Here is a 23,914-nt window from a genome sequence, read left to right as displayed (position 1 = left end):
CCACTTCTATTAAAATTAATGGGAGAAATTGGAACGCCCAATGGTCAACGGATGTAGAAAAGAAGCCGCCTAAAAAAAAGAGCCAATCACCTTTTAGATACAGACATCACCTGTAAATCAACTCGAGAACATGCATTAGCTTGAGAAGCCAAGATAATTACGTTTTTTAACGCAATATGAGGTAAAGAAGCACATTTTATGATTCCAGTGTTGTCAAATTTTACTGCTGATTTGAAAGAAGTTCTTTGATCGTAATCTTGACCAACCGTTTTAGAGATTTTGGTCTTTCCTCATTCAAGTAGATTGGAGCTGCTCTTGCATGCCGCTCGTTTACATAGACAAATAGCTGCTCAGCCTGCATGAGAATGTTCCACAAATGGTTGCCAGTGGACTGACTTGCTAGAAAGACTTTGGTTAAATTTAGATTTTTGAGGTGGAGAAACCACCTCTCTTTATTTAATCGGAGGTGCCAGAACATCGCTCCAGACCGTTCCGCCCCAATTTAACCCTTGATCTCACGCATGTACAGGTGGAGCGCAAGAATGCATCCTGTGAGAACAGCCCAAGTCTACAGATTGATGAACTCAATTGCAAAATGGATTGCTGTGGACTGTAGGCCAGTGATAGGCTTCTGTTCAGTGATATGGAAATAAAACAAACAATACATTGTCTTCTAAAACTACTTTTTGTATTGTCTCAACAAAGCTTTACTCGTCTGCCATAAAAATATAATGTCATTGAATTTTCTAAATTATTCTACTGTATTTATTATATATATTCTATTTATGATTATTCTGATTATTATGTATTGAATTATTTATATTTGGGGTCCTACGTTTTGTAGAATTACCCATTTGTCTGTATCTATTTAACTTTGATATCAATAATCATGATGTCTTTGGTTTTTTAGGGTTGGAAGCCCAAGCGAATGTTCGAGGAATCAGACCAATTCTTCACCTCTCTGGGCCTTAAACCCATGCCTGAAGAGTTTTGGAACAAATCCATGCTGGAAAAGCCAACCGATGGCCGTGAAGTGGTCTGCCATGCATCCGCTTGGGACTTCTACAACCGCAAAGACTTTAGGTACATTTCACCTAACCCAGATTTGAGCTTTTGGGTCACATGTCCAGAGCCACTGCTGCTACTCTCACCAACATAATTGGTGGGGCTAGAAATCTATTTTACCAAACAACATTAAACACCAAAGGAAGCACTACAAAAAGTAATCTAAAAAATAAAATAAAAACACTACAAAAGTAATCTATACGACTAATGCAATATTTTCTAAGTCTCTTGAAGCTGTATGGTAGTATTGTGTAATGTACAGAACAAAAATGTAATTTGTCATTCACTGAGAACCTTTGTATAGCCCTCAAATCAATTAAGGCACCATCAGATGCACCGTGACTGACTTGTTTGATGTCATGGCTTCAGAAGATTTAGCGCACTAATATGTCTGCCCGGCCACACAATCCACAATTTCACTTACGTTTCTTGTCATTATGATAAAGTGAGGGTGCTAGCGCTGAAACAACATCTGTTCGTAGCCTTTTCCTTCCCACGTGTTATCTTGTGAACCTCATTGTGGGCCTTTCTCATCCTGTTACCATCTCTAGGATCAAGCAGTGCACGGTGGTGACCATGGATGACCTCATCACTGTGCACCATGAGATGGGCCATGTTCAGTATTTCCTGCAGTATAAGGATCAACCCATCTCCTTCCGCGATGGCGCCAACCCTGGATTCCATGAGGCCATTGGTGATGTATTGGCCCTGTCAGTGTCGACACCTAAACATCTTCAGAGCATTGGCCTGCTCGACAAGGTGGAGGACAACAAAGGTAACCCTATATGTGAACTTAGTTGTGTCAACAATTAGACAAATAAATCATGCAGGCCTTTACCTGTAATAATAAAATTATATATGTGCAATAACATTGTTATTACATATGTTTTAATCTTTATTAGGCTAATGCCATTTTAAATTCAACATAAAATCTAAATTGACCCTATTTACTTTCTTAATACACATTATGGAGTTCGATTTAATCTGTGCATGTTATTCCAAAATATATAAACAAATAAAAATTTTATACAGTTTTTAGATTAAAAAAAATCTTCCTCATCAACCACCTGGCTCCATTCTTCCAATCAATTCCCAATGGATAAAATTCCTGCCCTACAGTTTTCTCTTTGAGTATTCTCAGAAATGTCCCACACATTGAAAATAAAATGGATTGCGAATGTCGTTTCAGTTGACTTTAAAAAGCCTTTGAACATAAAAAAACACGTGTTAAACACGTGCAAAAAACACGTGTTAAATGCAGATCACTGTGGTTACTGATTGGTCTTCACTGGTCTGTAGAGAGCACAATCAACTTCCTGATGAGCATTGCCTTGGATAAGATTGCCTTCCTGCCTTTTGGCTATCTGATGGACCAGTGGAGGTGGAAAGTATTTGATGGCCGGATCTCAAGCTCAGAATACAACAAAGAGTGGTGGAATCTGAGGTGACAATTTTTAGTACTGTATTTCATTGCCTCAGTGGTTTTTTAGATAAACAAGTCCCAGTTTGGCTTTGATCATATAGATTAAGTTACTGTTTACAAGTTACTGTTACTGCTCTGCGACAGCACTTCTGGGTTCTTTTGGCACCCCAGAAGAACTGCTTTCAATGGGAGCTTTGCTCATATTGAGCTGAAAATGCTCATAAAAGTGCTGTTTGTGGGGTTAAAACATTTAGTTTCTCAAAGATTATTGGAGATTTGGGCTTCTTTCAATTTCCATCATGATCGGTGGACCAGGACAAACTCATGATTTGACATAAAGTATTTCACGGATCACCATCATTGTTATCGTGTCTACTCTAATAAGACCCATTTTCCCCACAGCTTCTGTTCATAGATTTAAGCTTTTTACGGAGCAATCGCACAAACTCAGATCGCAAACAGCTGTTATTTTCCAATGTACAATTGACCTGATAATATGATCTAACTATGTTATTATACCACCATGTAAAGTATAACAAGATGAACCAGGCCCATCTCCACCACTGCAGTGCATACGGTTTGTGAAAGGATATGCAAATGAAAATAATGTACAATTATTTTGACTGCAGTAAGTACTGTAACTGGTTTTAATGAAACCGCTGTTATTAAGTTTAAATATTGAAATGATTAAAGTCAAATATTATTTCCAGAACTGTATGAGGACCAATAATTTAGGCAGCAAAGACGCATATTGTATGTCTGAGGGTAGTTTTCAGCAACTACTTAGTAACCACCCAAACACCTTAGCAACGACCTAAGAAATGTCTAGTAACCAAACATTTATGATGATTTTGTTGCCCAGGCAGGGACCACTTACATTTTCACAAAATGTAAAATCTAGCTCTTAACATTGCTGTTAACTCTAACATTACTATTAACATGTAATTAACAAATAAAATGTGTAATATGTAACCTCCTACCAGAGCTGCATACATTTAAATGAAATCAAATTCTCCTCTTTCAGAATGAAGTACCAGGGATTGTGTCCACCTGTACCTCGCACTGAAGAAGACTTTGACCCTGGTGCAAAGTTCCACATCCCAGCCAATGTTCCCTATGTCAGGTATATAACAAAATATCAGTTGTTATTGTTTTAGGACTTTAGTTTGATCAACATTTTGATTTGTAGATCAATTGATGCACATATACTCCGTTTTGCCTAAAACTGGAGTTAATGTCACATATGTCTTTCATGGATATGTTTCCTCTGTGAGCGCCTCTTGTGTAATTCAAGTGCAGAGGGTTATTCACATCGCATGCAATGTAAAAAGTAACTGTTAAGGAAGGTGCCACCTATGAAGACCATTTAAAATCAGTAACTCTTGAGGTTCTGTTAAGTTTAAAATGGTTTTGAGGTTTTGAGATGCAGCCAAGATTGAATCCTTTTATTTATTTTTATCCCATGCAGTAAAAGCATACGTGGTTTTTCAAAATGTTTCTGAAAATATCAGCACCATCCTTGTTGCACAACATATGCAATAACCAGATGCAACTTTTGATAGACCGTTCATTTGCTTTGGCTCCAATAGGTACTTTGTGAGTTTTGTAATCCAGTTCCAGTTCCACAAGGCCCTGTGTGAAGCCGCTGGTCAGCCAGCACCACTCCACAACTGTGACATCTACAAATCCAAAGAAGCAGGGAGGCTCCTGGGGTCAGTAAATCACTAAAAAACTCCATTGTTTACAAGCACAAAGAGGAAAGAATTATTGAGATTTTGTACATTCTCATCATTTTTGCCTTTTTCTGTGAGTAAAAAGCTCTGTCCTCCCCCTTTAGCGATGTGATGAAGATGGGCTTCAGTAAACCCTGGCCCGTGGCGATGACTTTGATTACTGGCCAACCAAAAATGTCTGTCCAGCCACTGATGGAGTACTTTCAACCGCTCATTGAGTGGCTAGAGCAGGAGAACAAAAAGAATGGTGACATCCTGGGATGGCCAGAGTATAACTGGGCACCATACAAAAGTAAGTGTGGAGTTTTTGAAAGCTCTATGTTTGGAAAGTTTCCAAACACAGAGGGGGGAATTCATTAAGAATGAATTGCTGATGGCCTTGTTTATTTGCACATGCTGTCTGCATTGTTATAGCACCTGGTTCTTTGATGCAATAATACAATCAGGTAATGGTGCAAACATGCCCAGAAATCTGTGCTGAACGCAATTTACACAGCGCGTTTCCCAGGTCGGTTCTGAGTGCTAGGTTGTGGAGGATGTGGCAGACTACTATCTAGCATACTTTGCTGAGACTTTACAGCATCGCTCCACCACTGTGATCCAGGCACCTGAATCAGCACCTGGTCTCATAGAAACATGTTGCTATACCAACATTTTTGCTAAATTATTTTGATGTGGCTCGTTGTACGTATTGCGGCAGTTTTGTGGTGAAATAAACACTAGAGGCACTACAACAACAATTACATTTATTCCCTTTCATACAAATTATAAGTAAACGTCAGATTATCAGATCACAAACACCTACTCTTCATCGTGTTCTGCACACTATGCTATTTTATGACATCTAAACACTTTCACTATAGTGCATGACTTGTAAGACCATACATTTTAACATTTACATTACATAACCAACTACATTTACGAGCTTGTTTGAGTGTGATCAAATTGTGTGGTAGCTTAACTGATAGTGACCACGTTTACATGCACTTAAGAAAATGGTTTATTCCAGTATTTTTGCATTAGCGACGCACTGAAATATCATGTAAACGCTTTCCTTATACAGTTTAAGAAATTAAGAGAAAGCGGTTTAACACCCAGATTTCTCCTGGAAAACGCGGCTTATGTGCTATTGTTACAGGTTTTTGAAGCATGCGCATGTATGTGAACAAACCGGATAACAAACATCAAGGGATGGAACCCAACAACAAGTTAACAAAGCAGAAAGAATGCAACATTTCTGGGAGTATAGTGGAAAAAGCATGTACTATACCCATTTATACACACCACTGTAAAATATGGACAGTCCCTGATGTTCGCATGCACCTGTACATTGGTGGAATCCCAGAGTTATAAATAAGAGGGAAACCTGGAGGCCTGGGTAGCTTAGAAAGACGCTGACTACCACACCTGGAGTTGCAAGTTAGAATCCAGGGCGTGCTGAGTGACTCCAGTCAGGCTTCATAAGCAACCAATTGGCCCGGTTGCTTGGGTGGGTAGCATCACATTGGGTTAACCTCCTCGTGGTTGCTATAATGTGGTTCTCACTCTCCGTGGGGCGCGTGGTGAGTTGTGCGTTGATGTGGTAATGCGCTCAACAAGCCACGTGATAAGATGCACGGATTGACGGTCTCAGACGCGGAGGCAACTGAGATTCGTCCTCCGCCACCCGGATTGAGGCGAGCCACCACGAGGATTTAGAGCGCACTGGGAATTGGGCATTCCAAATTGGGGAGAAGAGGTAAAAAATAAATAAATAAATAAAAATAATAAGAGGGAAACCCCCCCCATTGCAGTGCAATTTCGCTGCAGGTCGCGATAGAAAGTTACGGGGAAAAAAAACACAGCAACCACTCTGGAATATCTGGAAATAAAGCGAAGCAGTGGGGAATAAAATTAGTGAAGTCTTTCTCGCATGACATTTTTGTTATTTACACAAGTGTCGTGGGGAAATTACATTGCTGTGGAGAAAGCTGCTTACTGACCGAGCCGCATGTATATAGGAGTAAAGAGTATACTGCTTATACAGTGCATGTAAACGGGAATGCGTCTTTCTCACAATACACCACTTTTTCACAACAAACCGCTTTCTGGTGTCTATGTTAACGTTGTCAGTGTTGCACTTGCAATGCAAAGATCTGGGGTATGAATCCTGAAGAACAAGCGAGTCGAAACGTGAGCTGAATGTGTCAAAGAAGCACCACACAATGATATGGTTACATCAGCAAATGCGTTGTTCAACTCACCTTTGCTTTTTATGACACTATCAGTTTGGTGTAGGTTTAGGTTAGGAAGGTCAACGGTGTTGATTTAAAACAATAGCTCATTACCTTACAAACATCAACTGCTTGGGACAAAATTTAACTCCCTTTTAACACCATTCAGTGGACATGTCACCTCAGAACTGCTGTGATAGGTGTACTGAACCATGTCATATTTTGCAAAAATGTCGCCAGATTCACGTAATTGAGATCAGACTTGAATCAGGTCTGTAAAATATATATATTAAATTTAAAAAAATTAAAAACCGCACACAACTGCACTGCATGTCTGGATATTTGCTCTTCTACATCATTGGATCATAACTAGATGAATTACTGCTGCCATGAGCAATAGAAAATGTACACAAACATCTATTTCTTTTTAATAAGATTCAGTTTACTTCTGGTTTTCCGTGCAAAATTTTTAAATAAAAAATAAATGCACTAAGAATGGTAGTCCAATAAACTGAAACAGAATTAAATATAAGTAATGCTACTTCTTGACTACAGCTTTCCCAGATTCCTCCCACTGAAATTTTAATGCACTGGATTTGTGGTGTTTTACATTTTGGTGGTACTTTATGATATTAATAGAATCTTTACAAATTCAGTTATTCCAGTTATTCCAGTACCGGAAGATAATCCGAAAACTGTCAGCTTCCTAGGCTTGAATGTGGATGAGGCAGGAGCTACAGCTGGTCAGTGGATCCTCCTGGTTCTGAGTCTCATCTTCCTACTCGGCATCATCTTTCTGGCTTACAAATACAGCAAGACTAAACGCTTGCAAGACAAATCCATGTCCCAGATGGAGCTCAAGTAAAAATCTTCAAAAAGGAAAACATTCTTTTCTTACCACAGTCATTAAATCAGTTTTATTTTTTTGACAGAAAAAGTAAAAATTCACCTCTTTTTGAATGTAATGTATATTTATTATTTTTGGTCAAATTTGTTTGACTATGCAATGAAAGGTGACTGCTGTAATTTATTTGTAAAAAAAAAAAAAAAAACTTTAATGTTTGGCAGGTGTTGAATATTTGCGAGTATTTGTAAAGTCTTAACTTGATGTGCATTTCTGATTATTGACTTAAATGGAAAACTTTTGTCTTTATAGAATATTAAAAAATTTACAGACACTCTGGCTTTGTTTGTTATCTATGATTGGAGAACTTTCATAAAAACTTACAAACAGCTGCCTTCTGTTTCTACAAAACATTTTAATAACAGTACAGTATAAAACAAGACCTTAAAGACCATGTTGCTTTTTCTCTATGTGTGGACATACAGTATATTTTTGCACCCCAATACCCAGGACTGAGGTATAAAAGCACTCTGATGTAGTTTTATTTGCCCATAATCAATTGAAGTCTAGTGGTTTAACCATATCTGCTCTATTATCCAATGCTATACCCTCTACACATGCATCATTTGAACACTATCGACTAAGATGAAAAAATCGATTGATGTTGGCTTCTCTCTGACAATACAGTTTAATGCACTTGTTGTGCATGTGATTGGCTTCCACTTGATTACAGTACATTTAATTCAATTGGAATATCCAAAATTCTTATTCCATTTGATCTAAAAAGCAATTCTGATTCTTCTACCATCTTAACCTAAGAGACAAGAACAGTTGTCCAGTGTGCTAAATGTTTGAACTGAAACCAGCAATCCACTTGGTTTGGCAGTACATGGTGCTTTCAAGAAAACAATACAAATCCCCTCCAACACTAAATGATCATTTATCTCTTTTTATAGAAAATGTTATAGCATTTGTTCAAGCATAAAATCTACATTCTTAACTCTGAAAAATGACACAAACGGGACAGTACAGTAGTTCTCTATCTGTTCCTCCTTTTTCTTATCAGTAAAACCAAAAGAAAGACAGGTGAATTTGAAAATAGCTACAGTATTACTTGAAATCTGCAAATTCTAAATACATTGATATACACTAAATGGGTGAATTTAGCAAAAACAAGAAATGTCTAGGTCATATTTCACCCCAAAATCAAAATAAAAAAAAATAAGTCTATTTTAGGACCAAAACAACAACAAAAATAACAAAAATAATAATGTTCGGAAATGGTTTGGAAATAGGTTCTATGTTATTTTATGCAAAATGTATTATTATTTTTTATTTATTGAAATATGACCTGGACATCATGAGAATCAATCTACAAACTTACATACTTTGGTCTTCCTCCATGGGAGGGTATGGGTCAATACTAAGTGTTTCAGTACCTGGGAAAAAAGGGTATTGCTCATGCACAGTGTTACAAACACAGCCATCCAGCCAAACAATAAATCTGATCTAACAGAACTGGAAAGCCTGGCTCTTTCATCAGTGGTCACAACTTAAAGGGACAGTTCCCCCAAAAATGAAAATTCTTATTTTTTTTTACTCACTTATATTATTCTAAACCTATGTGACTTTATTTCTTCTGTGGAACAAAAAGTACATGTTGCCTCAGTCACCATCTTTCATTTTTTTTTCTCCATACAATAAAAGTGAATGGTGACTGAGACTAACATCAGAGACTATTTAGCAGAGACGGACCACTTCTATTAAAATGAATGGGAGAAATTGGAATGCCCAACGGCAGCCAACTGTCAGTGGATGTAGAAATGAAGTCCCGCCTTACAGGTAAAAGAGCCAATCACCTTTTAGATACAGACATCACCTGTCAGTCAACTTGAAAACCTTCAAGTCTTTCCCCATTCATAGGATAGGAGCTGCACTGTCATGACTGGAAAAAGCCATCCGAGAGAGTTCCAAACATGGCCGACAGTGGACTGACTTGCTAAAAGTCTTTGCTAATGTTCTTTTAAATTCCACCGAAAAATAAAGCCATTTGGGGTTTTGGACGATTCACTCACCCGTGAATGATCATAGAATTTTCATTTTTGGGTGCACTTTCCCTTTAGGTGTTTGTCTCTGTATGTTAATGAGCAAGCATTACTGTCTGCTTTGGTAGGTAAACTTCTGACTTCAATGTAAGGGGCAAAGTTACTAGTATATCACATAAATTATGTTAGAAAAATGCTATCATTGTGGAATGAGAAATCATAATGAAATAAAGCATGCATGTGGAACCAAGCAAGACCAAACAACAACAAAAATTACATGTTACTAGCAGTTCGTGAAGATTAAGCAATAGGAAAATAAATCGATTCATTATGTTTTCATCAAATGCCACACTTGCTCTTGACAAAACATTCTCTTTTTTTTCAAGCAGTTCAATGGTTTACAAAACCGAGGACATGATATTGCACGCAGACCAGAAATCTTTTGTCAAAACATGTTTGTTAGTGATGGCTCCCAAAGCCTCTGTCTAGTGTCTGGTTAGTTGAGGTGGGGTTAATAAAGGAAATCCTCCAATCACCACGCTACCCTGGCTCTGTGGGCGCGGTCAGGTGAAGAGTTCAGTAGTAATATTCTTGTGTTTCCGTCCAGTTGGTGACCCAGAGTTTCTTGCTCAGTTCTTGCTCAGGCTGAAAGGCCATGTTATACTTATAGCGCTCCTCTCTGCGTACTTTCACTCCGTGGTACTTTGGCATTATCCTGTAGTAGACAGCCCTCTTGAAAAAACCGCACTGCTCATGACAGACAGAGAAAGAAGGAAACTGAAATGATTCAGATAGGCATTATGTATTGTAATAAAACTGTAATTAAAAATAAGCATTTGGTAATTAAAGGAATAGTTCACCCAAAAATGTAAATTCATTATTTTCATGTTTCGAAAGCTGTTTGTTTTTTTTCTTTGAAACACAAAAGGAGAACTTTTAAAGCATCTTTACGCAGCTCTTTTCTGTTCAACAACAGTTTATGGTGCCCAAAGACAAAAACAACCATGAAGGTAGTCCATATGTCTCGTGCACTATAATCCTTAAGTCAAGGATAACAACAGACTACTTTTAAGGTGATTTTTTTTTCTTTTTTTGGAGCTTGACATGGGACGACTGTTGTTATTTAAAAAAGAGTTTAAAGATTTTTTACACAATCAACATGTGTAAAGATTCTTACTGTAAAAAAACAATTGAAATTTTGACTTAATTTTCTTGGAAAAGGAAATGTTGGCATAATTATAACATGCAGGCTATCTTGATGTCATGTATAACCCCCCCCCCCCCATGAGTGTATTACATTTTAAAGTTTTTAAATAGTATTTTATTTTTTTTAAAAGGCACATCGCAAGTTGTTGAGCGATGGTGTGGTGTCGCTGTCCTTTTCTGCATATTGCGGCCCCCTCCGGCATATTGCGGCGGTCCGTTTGGCCCCGTTTCACAACCGGCCCACCGGGAAAAGTCCAGGTTCTCCCTATGGCCAGTCCGCCCCTGGACAGTCCCAAGTCAAGACAGACAAGTCTCAAGTGAAGTCCCAAGTCAAGACAGGCAAGTCCAAGTCAAGTCACAAGTCCTCAACTTTAAGCTTCAATCTTATACAAGTCATTAGTGCTCTTTGCCCAAATTAGTGTCTGAGTATTAATTACTATATTAAATATATATTAATTTATCAGGAAGGCTTTTAAAGTATGTTCATCACTTCACAGTTCAATTTCATGTGAGATATACTGTATATTGTCACTAAGGGCACTGATCTGTCTCAGTTCAATTTGTCTGCATAGGCGTGTGCTTGAAAGTTATAAGTAGGGCTGCAACTTACGATTATTTTGATAATCAATTAATCTAACGATTATTCGAACGATTATTCGACTATTCGGCGATTACTGCAACGATTAATCACCAGTTCGTAACCCACTATTCAGCTTGTGCCTTGACTTACAATGTTGTATTAAACGTGCTTACTAACAATAAAAACGATCAAATCATATTTAAAAAATATCTCTAAATGACATTCACTGAATTAATTCAGTAAAAAATTCACTGCAAACAATCCTATAGTTATCAAGTGTTTGTCTTGTTTTCCATTAAAAATTGTCTAAAAATCCTTAAATCAAGATACATTTATACAAGATATATAGACTTGCTTTAAGAGAATGTATCTTAAATATAAGTGTATTTTATATATAAGTGTATTTTTTCACTTGGTTATACTTCTGTCAGTGCAGAAAAGTCAAAATATACTTATTTTCAAGATCGATTCTATGAAAGCTAGTCTAAATATCTTATATGTTGCTTCTTAAGTAAATTTATGTTGTTTTAAAGGAGTTTTAGATATTTATATTAGAAAACAAGCCAAAACAAAAACAAATCAAAAACTTATTTTGTTGTAGTGTATAATGGGGCGAAGACTACCCTCTCTCACCTTTCTGTTCACTTCAATCCATCTTTAACTCGCAAAAAAAAAAAAACTCTCTCTTATTAATAAAGCTGCGTATTGCCAATTTTCTTTACGATAATATACACACCGTGACACATATATTACGATTCAATATGTCACGAGCCATCACGTTATAATCTAGCTGCAGCAAGCGCGCGCACTTGAGGGACGAGCGTCCCCACGACAGAGTGTGACTCAGCTGGGGTGTAGTTTCAATCTCTCCCCTTTAGATCGGATCACTTCTCGCAACTCACAGAAGCGGTGCTGATCGCACAGAGAAATGCCAGTTTCGGGGTTTGTACTTATTTGCATGACCTGCTTCCTTATTATTTGATCTTTAATAAAGGATGCATTAAAGATTTAATGCAGACTCTCAGAAGTGTTTCCTTTAAAGACGCTCTGACATGCAAGTTTTGCTTAAGCTGAACGGCAGCTCCAGCTCCGCTTTATTTCACAACGAGAGTGCTTCTGTATTTACTTATTTTGTATTTTTTTATAATTTCCTAATACTTAGCAATCTACATCAACTGAAGCTGTTTGGAAAGTTTAGAGTGCATCTGGACTGTGAGCTGTGTTTTCTTCCTCTCCTCAATCAGGTGCAAGCTGCGGTTGGTGCTCCTCTCACACGTCATCATTAGAGTTTAATGTGATCTCATGTTAAGTTAAATGAGATCAAACAACTATGTTTAGAGTGCATCTGGACTTTTCAGATTGATCACTAATTATTGCTTTGTTCTGTGATGTGTTTAAAGTGTACTGCATCAATAGACAACATTTGGTAAGCGATCATTTTGACAAACTTTGCTAGTTGAATTGTAATGATAAATGATTTAATGTTGCTGCGCTGCTCTGCGTGAACCGTTAGAGGGCGCATTTCTATCTGCAGGGGTTTATGAATATACACAAATTGTTTGATATACAATGTGTACTTTTTAGATAAACTTGATAATTTATAGATCTTGATTTCTAGATAACGTTCTAGATAGACTTGGTTTAGATAAGATGAATACCTACACTGGCTAAGAATTATTTTGCAGTTTTCTTATTCTATTATTTCTGAACATCTGGGTTTATTAGATTTGTATTTATTTTACATTTACACTCTGTTGACATCTTCCCCCTGTGGTACATTTGTAAATTTTTCTTGCACACCTTTGTTTCCTATAATGAAAAGAACTTGGATTTCTCTAACCAGGCTGCCTTGCATTCTAATAAAGAACATACAATCTGAATCATGTTGGAGTACATTTAAAAGTTGAAAAAATAGAATTGTGAATCGTCCATAAGTTTGATAAAAAACGTTTTTTTAAATCTTTTTTTTTTTTTTTATTGTTTTGCCATATCACCCAGCCCTAGTTATAAGTGTGTCTTAAAGGAATATTCCGGGTTAAATAAAAGTTAACTCAATTGACAGCATTTGTGGCATAATGTTGAAAAATGTAATTTTCGACTCCCTCCATTTCTTAAAATAAAAAAAAAGGAAAAAAGCAAAAATTTAAGTTACAGTGAGGCACTTACAATGGAAGTGAATGCGGCCAATTTTTGAAGGGTTTGAAGGCAGAAATTTGAATCTTATAACTTTATAAAACACATTAATTCTTCTGTTGAAAACCATGTATTGTTTGAGCTGTAATGTTGTTTAAATTGTCATTTTTACAGTCATTTTAGGGTTTTAGGGTTTGTTGGCATTACATCGTCATAAACAAAGTTGTAAAATTGGCTATAACTTAACACATCTATGAAATTTATGATTAAAATGTATATTTCTTTTTACTTTTTTATCTGACTGTAAAGAACAGGAAGGATAATAAAAGACACATTATTCAATGAAAGTGGAGTGCGGGATCTCATCTTTGATGACACATTACATGGAAGAAATGTTCTGTTTCAAGCACTTTTCAACAAAAAATTTGATTTTCCAGGTTTTCAAGTACTTACATTTTTAAAGCTTAATTTAAGCACTTCAAGGACCTTGTGTGAACCATGTAAACAGTGTAGAAAAAGTGCAGTAAGGAGGTAGAGAGGTGATGATGTTTGATGTTTGTTTGATATGGTTTGTCATTTTTTTGGTTTGCGACATATCAAAATTCAATATATTGTTGCATCCCTAGTAGCTAACTAGGTAACCCAGCTAACAAGGTAAGTTAAATGCTACTGAACAATAGCTGACATGTAAAAGTTAACAATCCCAACATACCTCTGTCTGTGGGTTTTCAGACTAAATTGGATGTTGTTGATAAATCGTCTGTAATTTTTGAACCACAGGTTATACATGTTGCAATCCTTTTGCTGCCTTCGATATTGTATTCTTTACATCCAAATGAAATTACCTTTGGTATCATTTTTACTGTATCGTCCTTGAATGTGCGATCTTCAAACTTGGTCTTACTCTCGTGGAAGTTGATTGGTTGGTTGTCTGATTGGTTGATTGTGGAGCGTGGAAATGCAGATTTGAAAATCAAATGAACTGTTTATTGGGTAAAATGAATCGATGATTTGCTGCACATTTGTAAATGTTCAGCTCTGATATTGTTTTATAGAAGGTATCAAGTCTTTCCAAGTCAGAGGGCTCGAGTCCAAGTCAAGTCGCAAGTCATTGTTGTCAAAGTCTAAGTCCAGTCGCAAGTCTTCGAGTCATCAAATTTTTGACTCGAGTCCAATCAAGTCCAAATCATGCGACTTTGAATTTTTTTTTCTTAAATTAATGGTTACATTGTGTACACTCACGTGTATTCAAGGTGCAAAGTATTTTAATACCTCTGTGTAACCTTGATGGTCACACCACATTACTTTTTTTTTTAAGTCATTAAATCCATTTTATTTCATTTTATTTTTGTAGAAAATGCAATAAATGTTTTTCAAACATGTATGAAACCAAAATGTACACAAATATAAAATTTCTACGAACTTGACACATTTTGTAAACTAGATTTTTAAAATACGTATATCAAATTTTTATCGTCTCAGACAACTTTTTTGTTGTTGTCAAAAACCATATATAAAGGGTGAACTATTCCTAGCAAGAGATAGCAACAAACAGAGATTTCACAAATATAACATACAACATAATTTTGGAAAACAGTGCATGAAGATTCCCATATTACTACAGATCGCAAGCAGATTGGGAATAGATAGGGTTAGGTTAATGAGTAGGCCAGAATAAGAAGATTGTTATTTCACTGTGAAAGGATTATGGAGTTATGGAGATTTAGAAGCTCAGTTAAACTCAGGCCAGGAAACAGGCTCGTGAAGAGAAAAGTCAAAAAAAGTAGAAGGTAACTCGAGAGGGCTCATGGATATGCTTTACCGATGGGCCCTAATGATGCTGCCATAGAGGCAGATGGGGCGCCTGTAGTGTCAGTATTCCTCCGTCAGCCTCTCTGTCTCAGAGGGCTGGATCTTTATTTCTGCTTTCTGGGATTTGGCCTCATACATCTCTCTCCTGCTGGCCCGTCGGAAGAAACCGCACTGTGGAGGAGGGGCGGAGCCCAAGGCGGGACATTTATTAATGATTTCAATAACGAGAGGCGGTGACATTTCACATCAAAGGCGTGTGGGGTTATATTGAATTTCATGCACTGCAAGCATATGGTTGGCATGGTTTAAGTGTTTCCTGTCATTTGCTTCTATTAACTGTCCCGGCTTAAGTTATAGTTTATGGATAAATGTTTTGGAAAAAGCTACTATGGCCTAGGGGTGGGCGGTATAAAATCCTATATCACAGTACATATAATGAAAGCTACTTAATCTCATTCAATATTTTTTTTTCTTTTTGTTTGGATATTGATGGATGCAAACCAAAAGATAAGACCATTCATAACAAATCAATGGTAAGTATGACAGCAGAGCTTTAAATGTAAGAATAAAACTCAAATCAGTAAAAATAATATTACAAAAACAAATACAATTCTTATTGGATGAGCCACAATCAAATCTGTTATAAAATAGACAATTTACAGTATGCACATGTGTAAATGCACATTGTTCCTGTATTCCACATTTATATTTTAAATTCTATAGTTCTGTATTTATAATTATACAGTATATGAATTCTGTGCAACTGCAATATTGCTCAGCAACTGTAAACAACTAAACACCACTTCACATTGTGTCTAACAACACCCTTTAAAGGGAAAGTTCACCCCAAAATGAAAATCCCCTCATCATTTACTCACCCTCATGGCATTTAATATGTGTATGATTTTCTTTCTTCTGCTGAACAAAAACAAAGATTTTTAAAAGAATATCTCAGCTCTGTAGGTTGATACCATACAAATTAATGGTGACCAGACCTTTCAAGCTCAAAAAATCACATAAAGGCAGCATGAAAGTAATCCATAAGACTCCAGTGGCTTAATCTATGTCTTCAGAAGTTATATAATAGGTGTGGGTGAGAAACAGACCAATATTTAAGTCCTTTTTTATGATAAATCTCCACTTTCTCTTTCACATTATTTCACATTCTGAAAGTGAAACTGGGGATTTATAGTAAAAAAAGGATTGAAATATTGATATATTTCTCACCTGACTGCATCACTTCAGAAGACATGGATTACACCACTGGAGTCGTATGGATTACTTTTATGCTGCCTTTATTCACTTGCATTGAAAGGACCTACAGAGCTGAAATATTCTTCTAAAAATCTTCATTTGTGTTCTGCAGAAGAAAGTAAGTCACTGGGATGGCATGAATGTGAGTAAATGATGAGGAAATTTTCCATTTGGTTGAACTATCCCTTTAATAAATAGCTCTTTCTTGTCATACTGTGACCTGGACCACAGATAAGGCTAAATGAGGAACAAGACAAAACCACCAAGATTTTGTCATTTTTCACAAATACCTTCCACAGAATTAGACTGATAATGCCTAATAGCAGTATCCCAGCAACCGCTGCAACAATGATTATCCAAAGAGGAACTTCATATGGCGTCTCCTCTCCCAGCACCGGGTCAATGTTCACTAAAAACTACAAGGAGACAGAGGAACATAAAAAATAGTAGGGCTTTTAACCATGTCATTAGCAATAAATAAAATTTCATAGAAAACATTTTATGGTGAACAGTGCTGACCTCTCTGGTCTGACTTTCCATTTTGATTGTCGGTTTATCCGTAACCAGTCTCAGCGTCGCCTGACTCCTTACTTGCACTCGCAAGGCATTGGCGTAATCCTGCGAGACAAATGCAGAGTGACCACTGTGTGTAACAAAAAATTATTTTGAGGTATACAAGTGAATTTTTGGAAGTTTAGTATTTTTCTTCTGCTGTTTAAAGTGTTGATCCAGTTTAATTTAAACTGAAATATTTAAACATCAAGACTGTATCTTGGCTGTGAGATATGGGGAAATTGTAACACTTTTTATGAAATAAAAATTGTTTGACTTTTGAATCTTTGATAAATGTAATGGAAATGATCTTATTGAAGAATCTGTTTTAAGACTGTTCTTGTAATGTCGCTGATAATTAAAGTAAATACTAAGATAAATTCTAAAAAGGACTGAACAAATGTGAAATAATTATAATGTAGGTACCACTTAGATTTTGCTAAAAACACATTATTCCCGACAGCTGAAAGAATAATATAACGGTGAAAACTATTCACTACACTGAAAAAAAATCGTTGGTTTAACTTAATTCAATTGTGGACATTGGTTCCACATAATAAAAATGAGTTTCTTTGATTTAAAAAAAAAAATGTAGGTTCTACTACCTGAACCAATTTGTTAAAACCTAAACAAATTGTGTTAACCTAACTTATTTGAAATTTGATCTGTTTAAATAAATCCATTGAACCGTGCAGCTTTTTGCTAGCAAGCAACAAATACATCAGCATATTATACGTATATATATTTTTGTACTGTATAACAAGTGCATCGTTATACTGATGATTCTTTAGTACTTGTTTCACGAGAAAAGCAATACACACTGATTTTACAGTAGCAATGTTACAAACATCGACCTAACCAATTAGCTCCACTCTTCTCCACAATTGTAACCTCTAAAAAAAATTCAACATGACAGAAATTACTCAAAATTCCAACATAACAGAACATTAAACACTAACTGTGTTTTCAAGTCTCCAACTTGTAAAAAATTGTTTAGAGATAGAAAAAAAAAAATACATGTAGGATATAGGCTCAGGAAGGCACAATGATGCCTGAAATGTTTTTTTTTTAACCTATTGATTTTTTTTTTCTTCACACTGCGGTTCAGGGCTTCCATATTATTGTGTAGCAATACATAAAAAAACCCCCACTTAATTTTAAAATGTTCTCTCCCGATCCAGTGCTTTGCAAAGCATGCTGGGAACTGGAAATCCCCTGTCCGATTTCAGCAATACAATGATGCAGCCAGCACAACTGGATTAAGTTGTACACAATGAAATTAAGTTGAATTGCATTTAAATAAGTTAATTGAGAAAGTAGTAAAAATCACGTTATGTGAACACCATTTGTTGATTGAACAAACTTTTTGATGACTGTTAAATATAACTTGGACATTACGCAATTTAATGATGTTCTTATCTCAAACATAAATGTATTAAGTTGCTTTCAAATGTACTGGTTTACTATTTTAAGTAGAGCAGCTTTCTCTTTTTTTCAGTGGAATACCTAACCTAAAAATGTACTTCATGTGGTAACATCCCAATTAACTGGTTTTATTTGATTCAGAATGTTACTTAATATCACTAAATTTACCCAACAAATTAGGTTACACCAACTAAAGTTATTTTAATGGGTTAAATCAAGTAAAAATATATCCTTGAGGTATCAATTCCAGGTTACCACTTTTTTCAGTGTATTTAATGATATTATTCTTTCATATCTTATGTGTGCTCTTAATGGAGATGCAGAGGGTTAATATTGTGTTATTTCAAGTGTTACAATGACTTCTTGTATTAAAATGTATATTATATAACAGTTGGTTCGGATCCTCTAATAATCTGATTGGACAAGCAGCATTCCAAGAGTGCTGATATTTATTATAACAGCACTGGGACGCTTCACTGTTTGTATCACTCCACTTGTCTGTGTTTGATCCTGCTTTGGCTTCATTTAGAACTATTTTCGTTAGTGGACCAAAAATAGAAAAAAATAACTTGCCATATTGTGTCTAAAATGTATCTATTCTTTTATCAATGTAAGTCTATTATTGGTACTGTTGCATTTTGCACATATAATTGTATCTTATACCAACTGATGGCAGGTAGATTTGTAGTACTTTGTGAGGTGTGAAGGAAAATGTAATATATATACATGTTCACTACTTATATACATGTTCCCCATAACAGCTATTTTACTGACCTCCAGCATAGTGCTGTTCCACACACGTGACCTGACTTTGATCTCAGCTTGGGTCGACATGTTCCGCAGTGGGCAGGAGAAGATTAAACAGCGAGCTGTCTGCTTTGAACACTCCTGAAGAGAGAGAAAAGCCAGGCATTCACATTTGAATGATGCAGTGGGGTATTATGTTTAACAAACTGGTGGGGCACTGATGGCTTTGAGTAGGCATGGGTCACAATGGTCTATAAGTCACCCAATAACGACTAGTCATTTAATGAGACTGACTTTATAGTGAATAATAACTTTTTTGTTTGTTTCTCAACAGAAACCGAATGCATTGATAACTTTTATGCTGCCTTTATGGCCTTTTGATGCTTGAAAGATTCAGACTCCATTAACTTACATTGTATAGACATATGCACATCATACATCTGTGAAAATCATCATTTGTGTTCCGTATACGAGTTTGAGATGGTATAAGGGTGAGTACATGATTACAGAATTAAAATTTTTGGGTGAACTATAGTCATTCAGACAACCCACCAATTAGTTAATAAGAAATATTAATGGTAGTTTTGCCCATCACTATAGTTTTGAAAAACCATCACTAAAAATAATTCCTCAGAGAGGAAATGTCCGTCTCACCAGCAAATGCGTCTCTTTACGAGGTGTCAGGACAGTAACAGCGGCTTCTGCATAAGGAAAACTGACATCCACATCTCTCTTCAATCGTTTAGTACCTTCATCTGACAGCTGGAATGAGAAAACGAAGTGTTGCAGGTGTGAATGCAATGAGAACTGATGGAGTGCTGATTGAATAAGATGGAAAACGAGTTACTGTGGGCTGTTGAATGTTCCCAGACTCACTGTGAGGTTGAGCGGGTTCACAATCTTTCCTGGTGGGACACAGCGCGACTCTGACGTTCCTTTGATGATAATCTCTGTGATATACAGCAGCCATTTCCCATTGGTCACCTCAAACGGCCATTCAAAGTCAATCATCAGAGTTCCCATGTCTCTTAGAGGTTCTCCTAAAACTTGCACCTGAATGTGGAACCAAATAACTTTTTGTTCCATAAATACTTCAGAAATGAATAGGTAAAACACCACTTTTAGCTGGGAGCCTGTCAATAAAGACTATTTTTACTTATTAAATAATAATATAATTATAATATATTTTATCACAGTAATATAATATAATATAATATAATATAATATAATATATGGTTATTTTACTAGCCAATACATTATTAGCCAAATGGATTAATTATTTCTGAATTTCATAAAATCTTTATAGGACAAAAATGTGTGGACAAGCTTGTGTGGACAAGATTAATCATCAATGTTTTTGGGCAGTTTTCCCCAATGAGAAAGACTAAATTTTAAATACTTAATAAATAAATAAACAAACTGATTGGTAACACTTTACAGTAAGGTTCCATTCGTTAACAGTAGTTAATGCATTAGTTATCATGAACAAACAATTAACAATATTTTTTTTTTTTTACATAATTTATTAATCTTTGTTAATGTTAGTTAATAAAAAAAATATTGTTCATGTTAGTTCATAGGGCTTTAACTAATGTAAACAAATACAACTTTTGCATTAAAAAATGTATATGTTGAAATTAACATTCACTAAGATTAATAAATGCTTAATAAGTACTGTTCATTGTTAGTTCATGTTAACTAATGTTGTTAACTAATGTTAACTAATGTTAACAAATGGAACCCTATTGCAAAGTGTTCCCAACTGATTCAAATGTATTTTGTTAACTTTTAGGAGGACCCTAGTATATAAATGGTTTAAAAGCTAACAGAAAAGTACAAAAAACAAAAAAATTCAATTTTAATGTCATGCTGTTTTTAAATATTTACATATATTTTCATTTTATAATTATACCAAAGCACTTACATGGTACTTCCAAAATCCAATGGGAAAACACCCAAAATCTGACTAATTTACAATATTTAATCATATAATATAATATATTATAATATATAGATATTTTACAAGCCAATACAATGTAAGTTTATTGTAATACACTTTATTAAATATACATTATAGTAAAATCATTATTAAATTCTATTAAATCATTAGGACTGCCTAAAGACCCTGTAATTTCACAAGTGATGAAATAGTGAAATTGTGTAGTCAATATCCAGGGATATATCTACAACATATTCTCATTGCCAAAATTTGGATTTTAATTTCCAACAATATATACTGTATGAAAGGTTAGGTTTGTAAAAATTGGATTTCATGCCTTTTTTTTTTTTTTTCAACTTAACGTATCAGATTTTTGCTGGCTGTCTGAACAAAACCACACTTACACGAAACACAAAGTCCACTGGACTTCCCACATCACTGGTGCTGTTCATCGCAGATTCTCCAATCACAGTGCCACTGAAGTACGTGTCCACCACAGCCCGTTCTCTGCACAGGATAGGATGCCAGTGAGTATTACAGCAACACTTTTGAGTCTTTAACTATTTACATATATTTTTTCATTTTAAAATGATATCCATGCACTTACAAGGAGAAGGAAGTGAGGACTGTGTTCTTCACGTTCAGAGTGACATGAACAGGAAACAGATCATTCTGTTCACTTATTCTAATGGGAGACACAAACGCCATTCAATCAGCTACATTAAAAGGAGTGCAGTTGTAGAAAGGACTTCAAATCAGTTTGCATCACTATGCATAATTAATGAAACATTATGTATTGAGGGGAAACTGTAAACTAGCTCAGTTTTCACAGACAGGAGGACTTACGTGGATAGCTGAAGCTGAGAGTAAATTTGCTTTGTGTAAAGTGTTATTCCAGAGGTTTCAAAAATGATTATCAATGAAGCCTATGTGGACGGAATCAAGAGTGAGTACAAATTAGCAAAACAAATCTGCTGTACCGTCTGATTAGAGTTCCTTCCAATGGCCCATGGAAAATGATCTCCTTGAGTCATTTGAATTGCTTTTTTTTAGTTTACATGCAAATCTTGACAGTCGTATAAAGGCCAATGTACATGTTTTCAGTAAGAAAAAGGTTTTTACCTTCTGATTGCTTTTAAATGGGTTTTCCAGATTGCATATAACTGTCTCGTTGCTGTACTCAATATCACATCTAGTCTGTAATGAAGAAAAATCGAGAAAGTCAAAAGAATATCGAAACAAGAAAAACAACATAGACAATATAATTTGCAAGAGTAACTAGCTAGTCTCTAACAAGAATTGAATTAAAATAAAGTATTAAATATTTCTTCAAATTCTAGGATTTTAGAAATCTGAAAAGCAGGACCCCTAAGAAAAAGTCTCCATTTTCTCTCCATTTCATCCTGTTTCTACAGAATGGTTAAAAAAACTGATGATGGTGTGAAGCAGAGTGAAACAGCGCCACCATGTGGACTCACCTGAGTTCGCACCCCTGAGTACTTGAGTGTGTGGGGAATGGTGATGTTGAGCTTTGCCTGATGAGCGTCCTCTGCCTCTCTGTCTCCATCTGGCATGTTAGTAACCTCCACCATCATCACCAGCTTTTTGATACTACTGTTGAACTCCATGACCTGACTGTCTCCCTGACTGAGAACAAACCAGCACATCCCATAATATAATATAATATAATATAATATAATATAATATAATATAACATAATATAATTAGTAAGGGATAATGTACAGCCAGCCAGTCATCAATAGTGGGTGACTAGTGGTCAAAAGTGGTAAATCAATATGGAGTTTTTCATTTATGAATTTAAAGGGTTAGTTCACCCCAAAATGAAAATTCTCTAATCATTTACTCATCCTCATGCCATCCCAGATGTGTATGACTTTCTTTATTCTACTGAACACAAACAAAGGTTTTTAGAAGAATATCTCAGCTCTGTAGGTCCATACAATGCAAGTGAATGGTGACCAAAACTTTGAAGGTCCAAAAAGCATAAAAATAATCCATATGACTCCAGTGGTTAAATCCATGTCTTCAGAAGCGATATGATAAGTGTAGGTGAGAAACAGATCAATATTTAATTCCTTTTTTACTATAAATCTCCACTTTTGCTTACTCATTCTTCTTTTGTTTTCGGAGATTCACATTCTTTGTGCATATCGCCACCTACTGGGCAGGGAGGAGAATTTAGAGTAAAAAAGGACTTAAATATTGATTAAATAAAAAAAAATAGTCAATATTTCATTCCTTTTCACTTTCAGAATGTGAAATAATGTGAAAGTGAAAATGGAGATTTATCGTAAAAAAGGACTTAAATATTGATCTGTTTTTTACCCATACCTATCATATTGCTTCTAAATATACAGTGCATTCAGAAATTATTCAGACCCCTTTATTTTTTCACATTTTGTTATGTTACAGCCTTATGCTAAAATGCTTTAAATATTTTTTTTTTCACATCAATCTACATTCCATACCACATAATGACAAAGCAAAAACCAGATTTTTGATAACTGATTGACATAAGCATTCAGTCCCTACCACTGAAAAACACTCCCACAGCATGATGCTACCACCACCATGTTTCATTGTTGGGATGGTTTGCGCAGGTGATGAGCAGTGCCTGATTTCCTCCAGACATGATGCTTGGAATTGAGGCCAGTTCAATCTTGCACTGAGGAGAGGCTTCGTCTGGCCACTCTGCCATAAAGCCTAGATCGGTGGAACGTTGCAGTGATTGTTGTCCTTCTGCAAGTTTTTCCCATCTCCACACGTGGTCTCTGGAGCTCCAGCTCTAGGAAGAGTCCTGGTTGTTCCAAACTTCTTCCACTTAAGAATTATGGAGGCCACTGTGCTCTTGGGAACCTTCAATGCAGCCGAAATTTTTTTGTAGCCTTCCGCAGATCTGTGCCTCAACACAATCCTGTCTCT

The 23,914-nt window shown here is 35.8% G+C and overlaps 2 protein-coding genes across 3 annotated transcripts in view; one reads left to right on the top strand and one right to left on the bottom strand.

Moving 5' to 3' along the window:
- Nucleotides 1–7,615, top strand: part of LOC127423315 (angiotensin-converting enzyme-like) — a 33,447-nt gene extending 25,832 nt beyond the window's left edge. The window contains exons 19-25 of the mRNA XM_051667508.1: nt 911–1,083; nt 1,617–1,840; nt 2,365–2,509; nt 3,513–3,611; nt 4,078–4,200; nt 4,326–4,513; nt 7,091–7,615. Coding sequence (XP_051523468.1) covers nt 911–1,083; nt 1,617–1,840; nt 2,365–2,509; nt 3,513–3,611; nt 4,078–4,200; nt 4,326–4,513; nt 7,091–7,299 — 1,161 coding nt within the window. The 3' untranslated portion in view covers nt 7,300–7,615. The remainder of the gene's footprint in view (nt 1–910; nt 1,084–1,616; nt 1,841–2,364; nt 2,510–3,512; nt 3,612–4,077; nt 4,201–4,325; nt 4,514–7,090) is intronic.
- Nucleotides 7,616–7,673: 58 nt separating this feature from the next.
- Nucleotides 7,674–23,914, bottom strand: part of LOC127423316 (integrin alpha-3-like) — an 83,182-nt gene continuing 66,941 nt past the window's right edge. The window contains exons 15-26 of one of the 2 annotated variants that reach the window (XR_007894301.1): nt 22,450–22,618; nt 22,094–22,168; nt 21,818–21,897; nt 21,579–21,656; nt 21,376–21,478; nt 19,909–20,085; nt 19,687–19,794; nt 19,060–19,173; nt 16,828–16,926; nt 16,599–16,724; nt 15,065–15,225; nt 9,925–10,070 (exon numbers count right to left, since the gene is read on the bottom strand). Coding sequence is in view for 1 of the 2 variants with exons in the window: in XM_051667509.1 (XP_051523469.1) it covers nt 9,900–10,070; nt 16,599–16,724; nt 16,828–16,926; nt 19,060–19,173; nt 19,687–19,794; nt 19,909–20,085; nt 21,376–21,478; nt 21,579–21,656; nt 21,818–21,897; nt 22,094–22,168; nt 22,450–22,618 (1,300 nt within the window). In the remaining variant the exon portion in view is untranslated. Of the gene's footprint in view, nt 10,071–15,064; nt 15,226–16,598; nt 16,725–16,827; nt 16,927–19,059; nt 19,174–19,686; nt 19,795–19,908; nt 20,086–21,375; nt 21,479–21,578; nt 21,657–21,817; nt 21,898–22,093; nt 22,169–22,449; nt 22,619–23,914 lie in introns of both variants that reach the window. The other variant, XM_051667509.1, reaches the window with a different exon arrangement.

This window comes from Myxocyprinus asiaticus, chromosome 32 (assembly GCF_019703515.2).
Source record: "Myxocyprinus asiaticus isolate MX2 ecotype Aquarium Trade chromosome 32, UBuf_Myxa_2, whole genome shotgun sequence".
Taxonomy (NCBI): domain Eukaryota; kingdom Metazoa; phylum Chordata; class Actinopteri; order Cypriniformes; family Catostomidae; genus Myxocyprinus; species Myxocyprinus asiaticus.
This window is presented reverse-complemented; position numbering and strand designations above follow the sequence as displayed.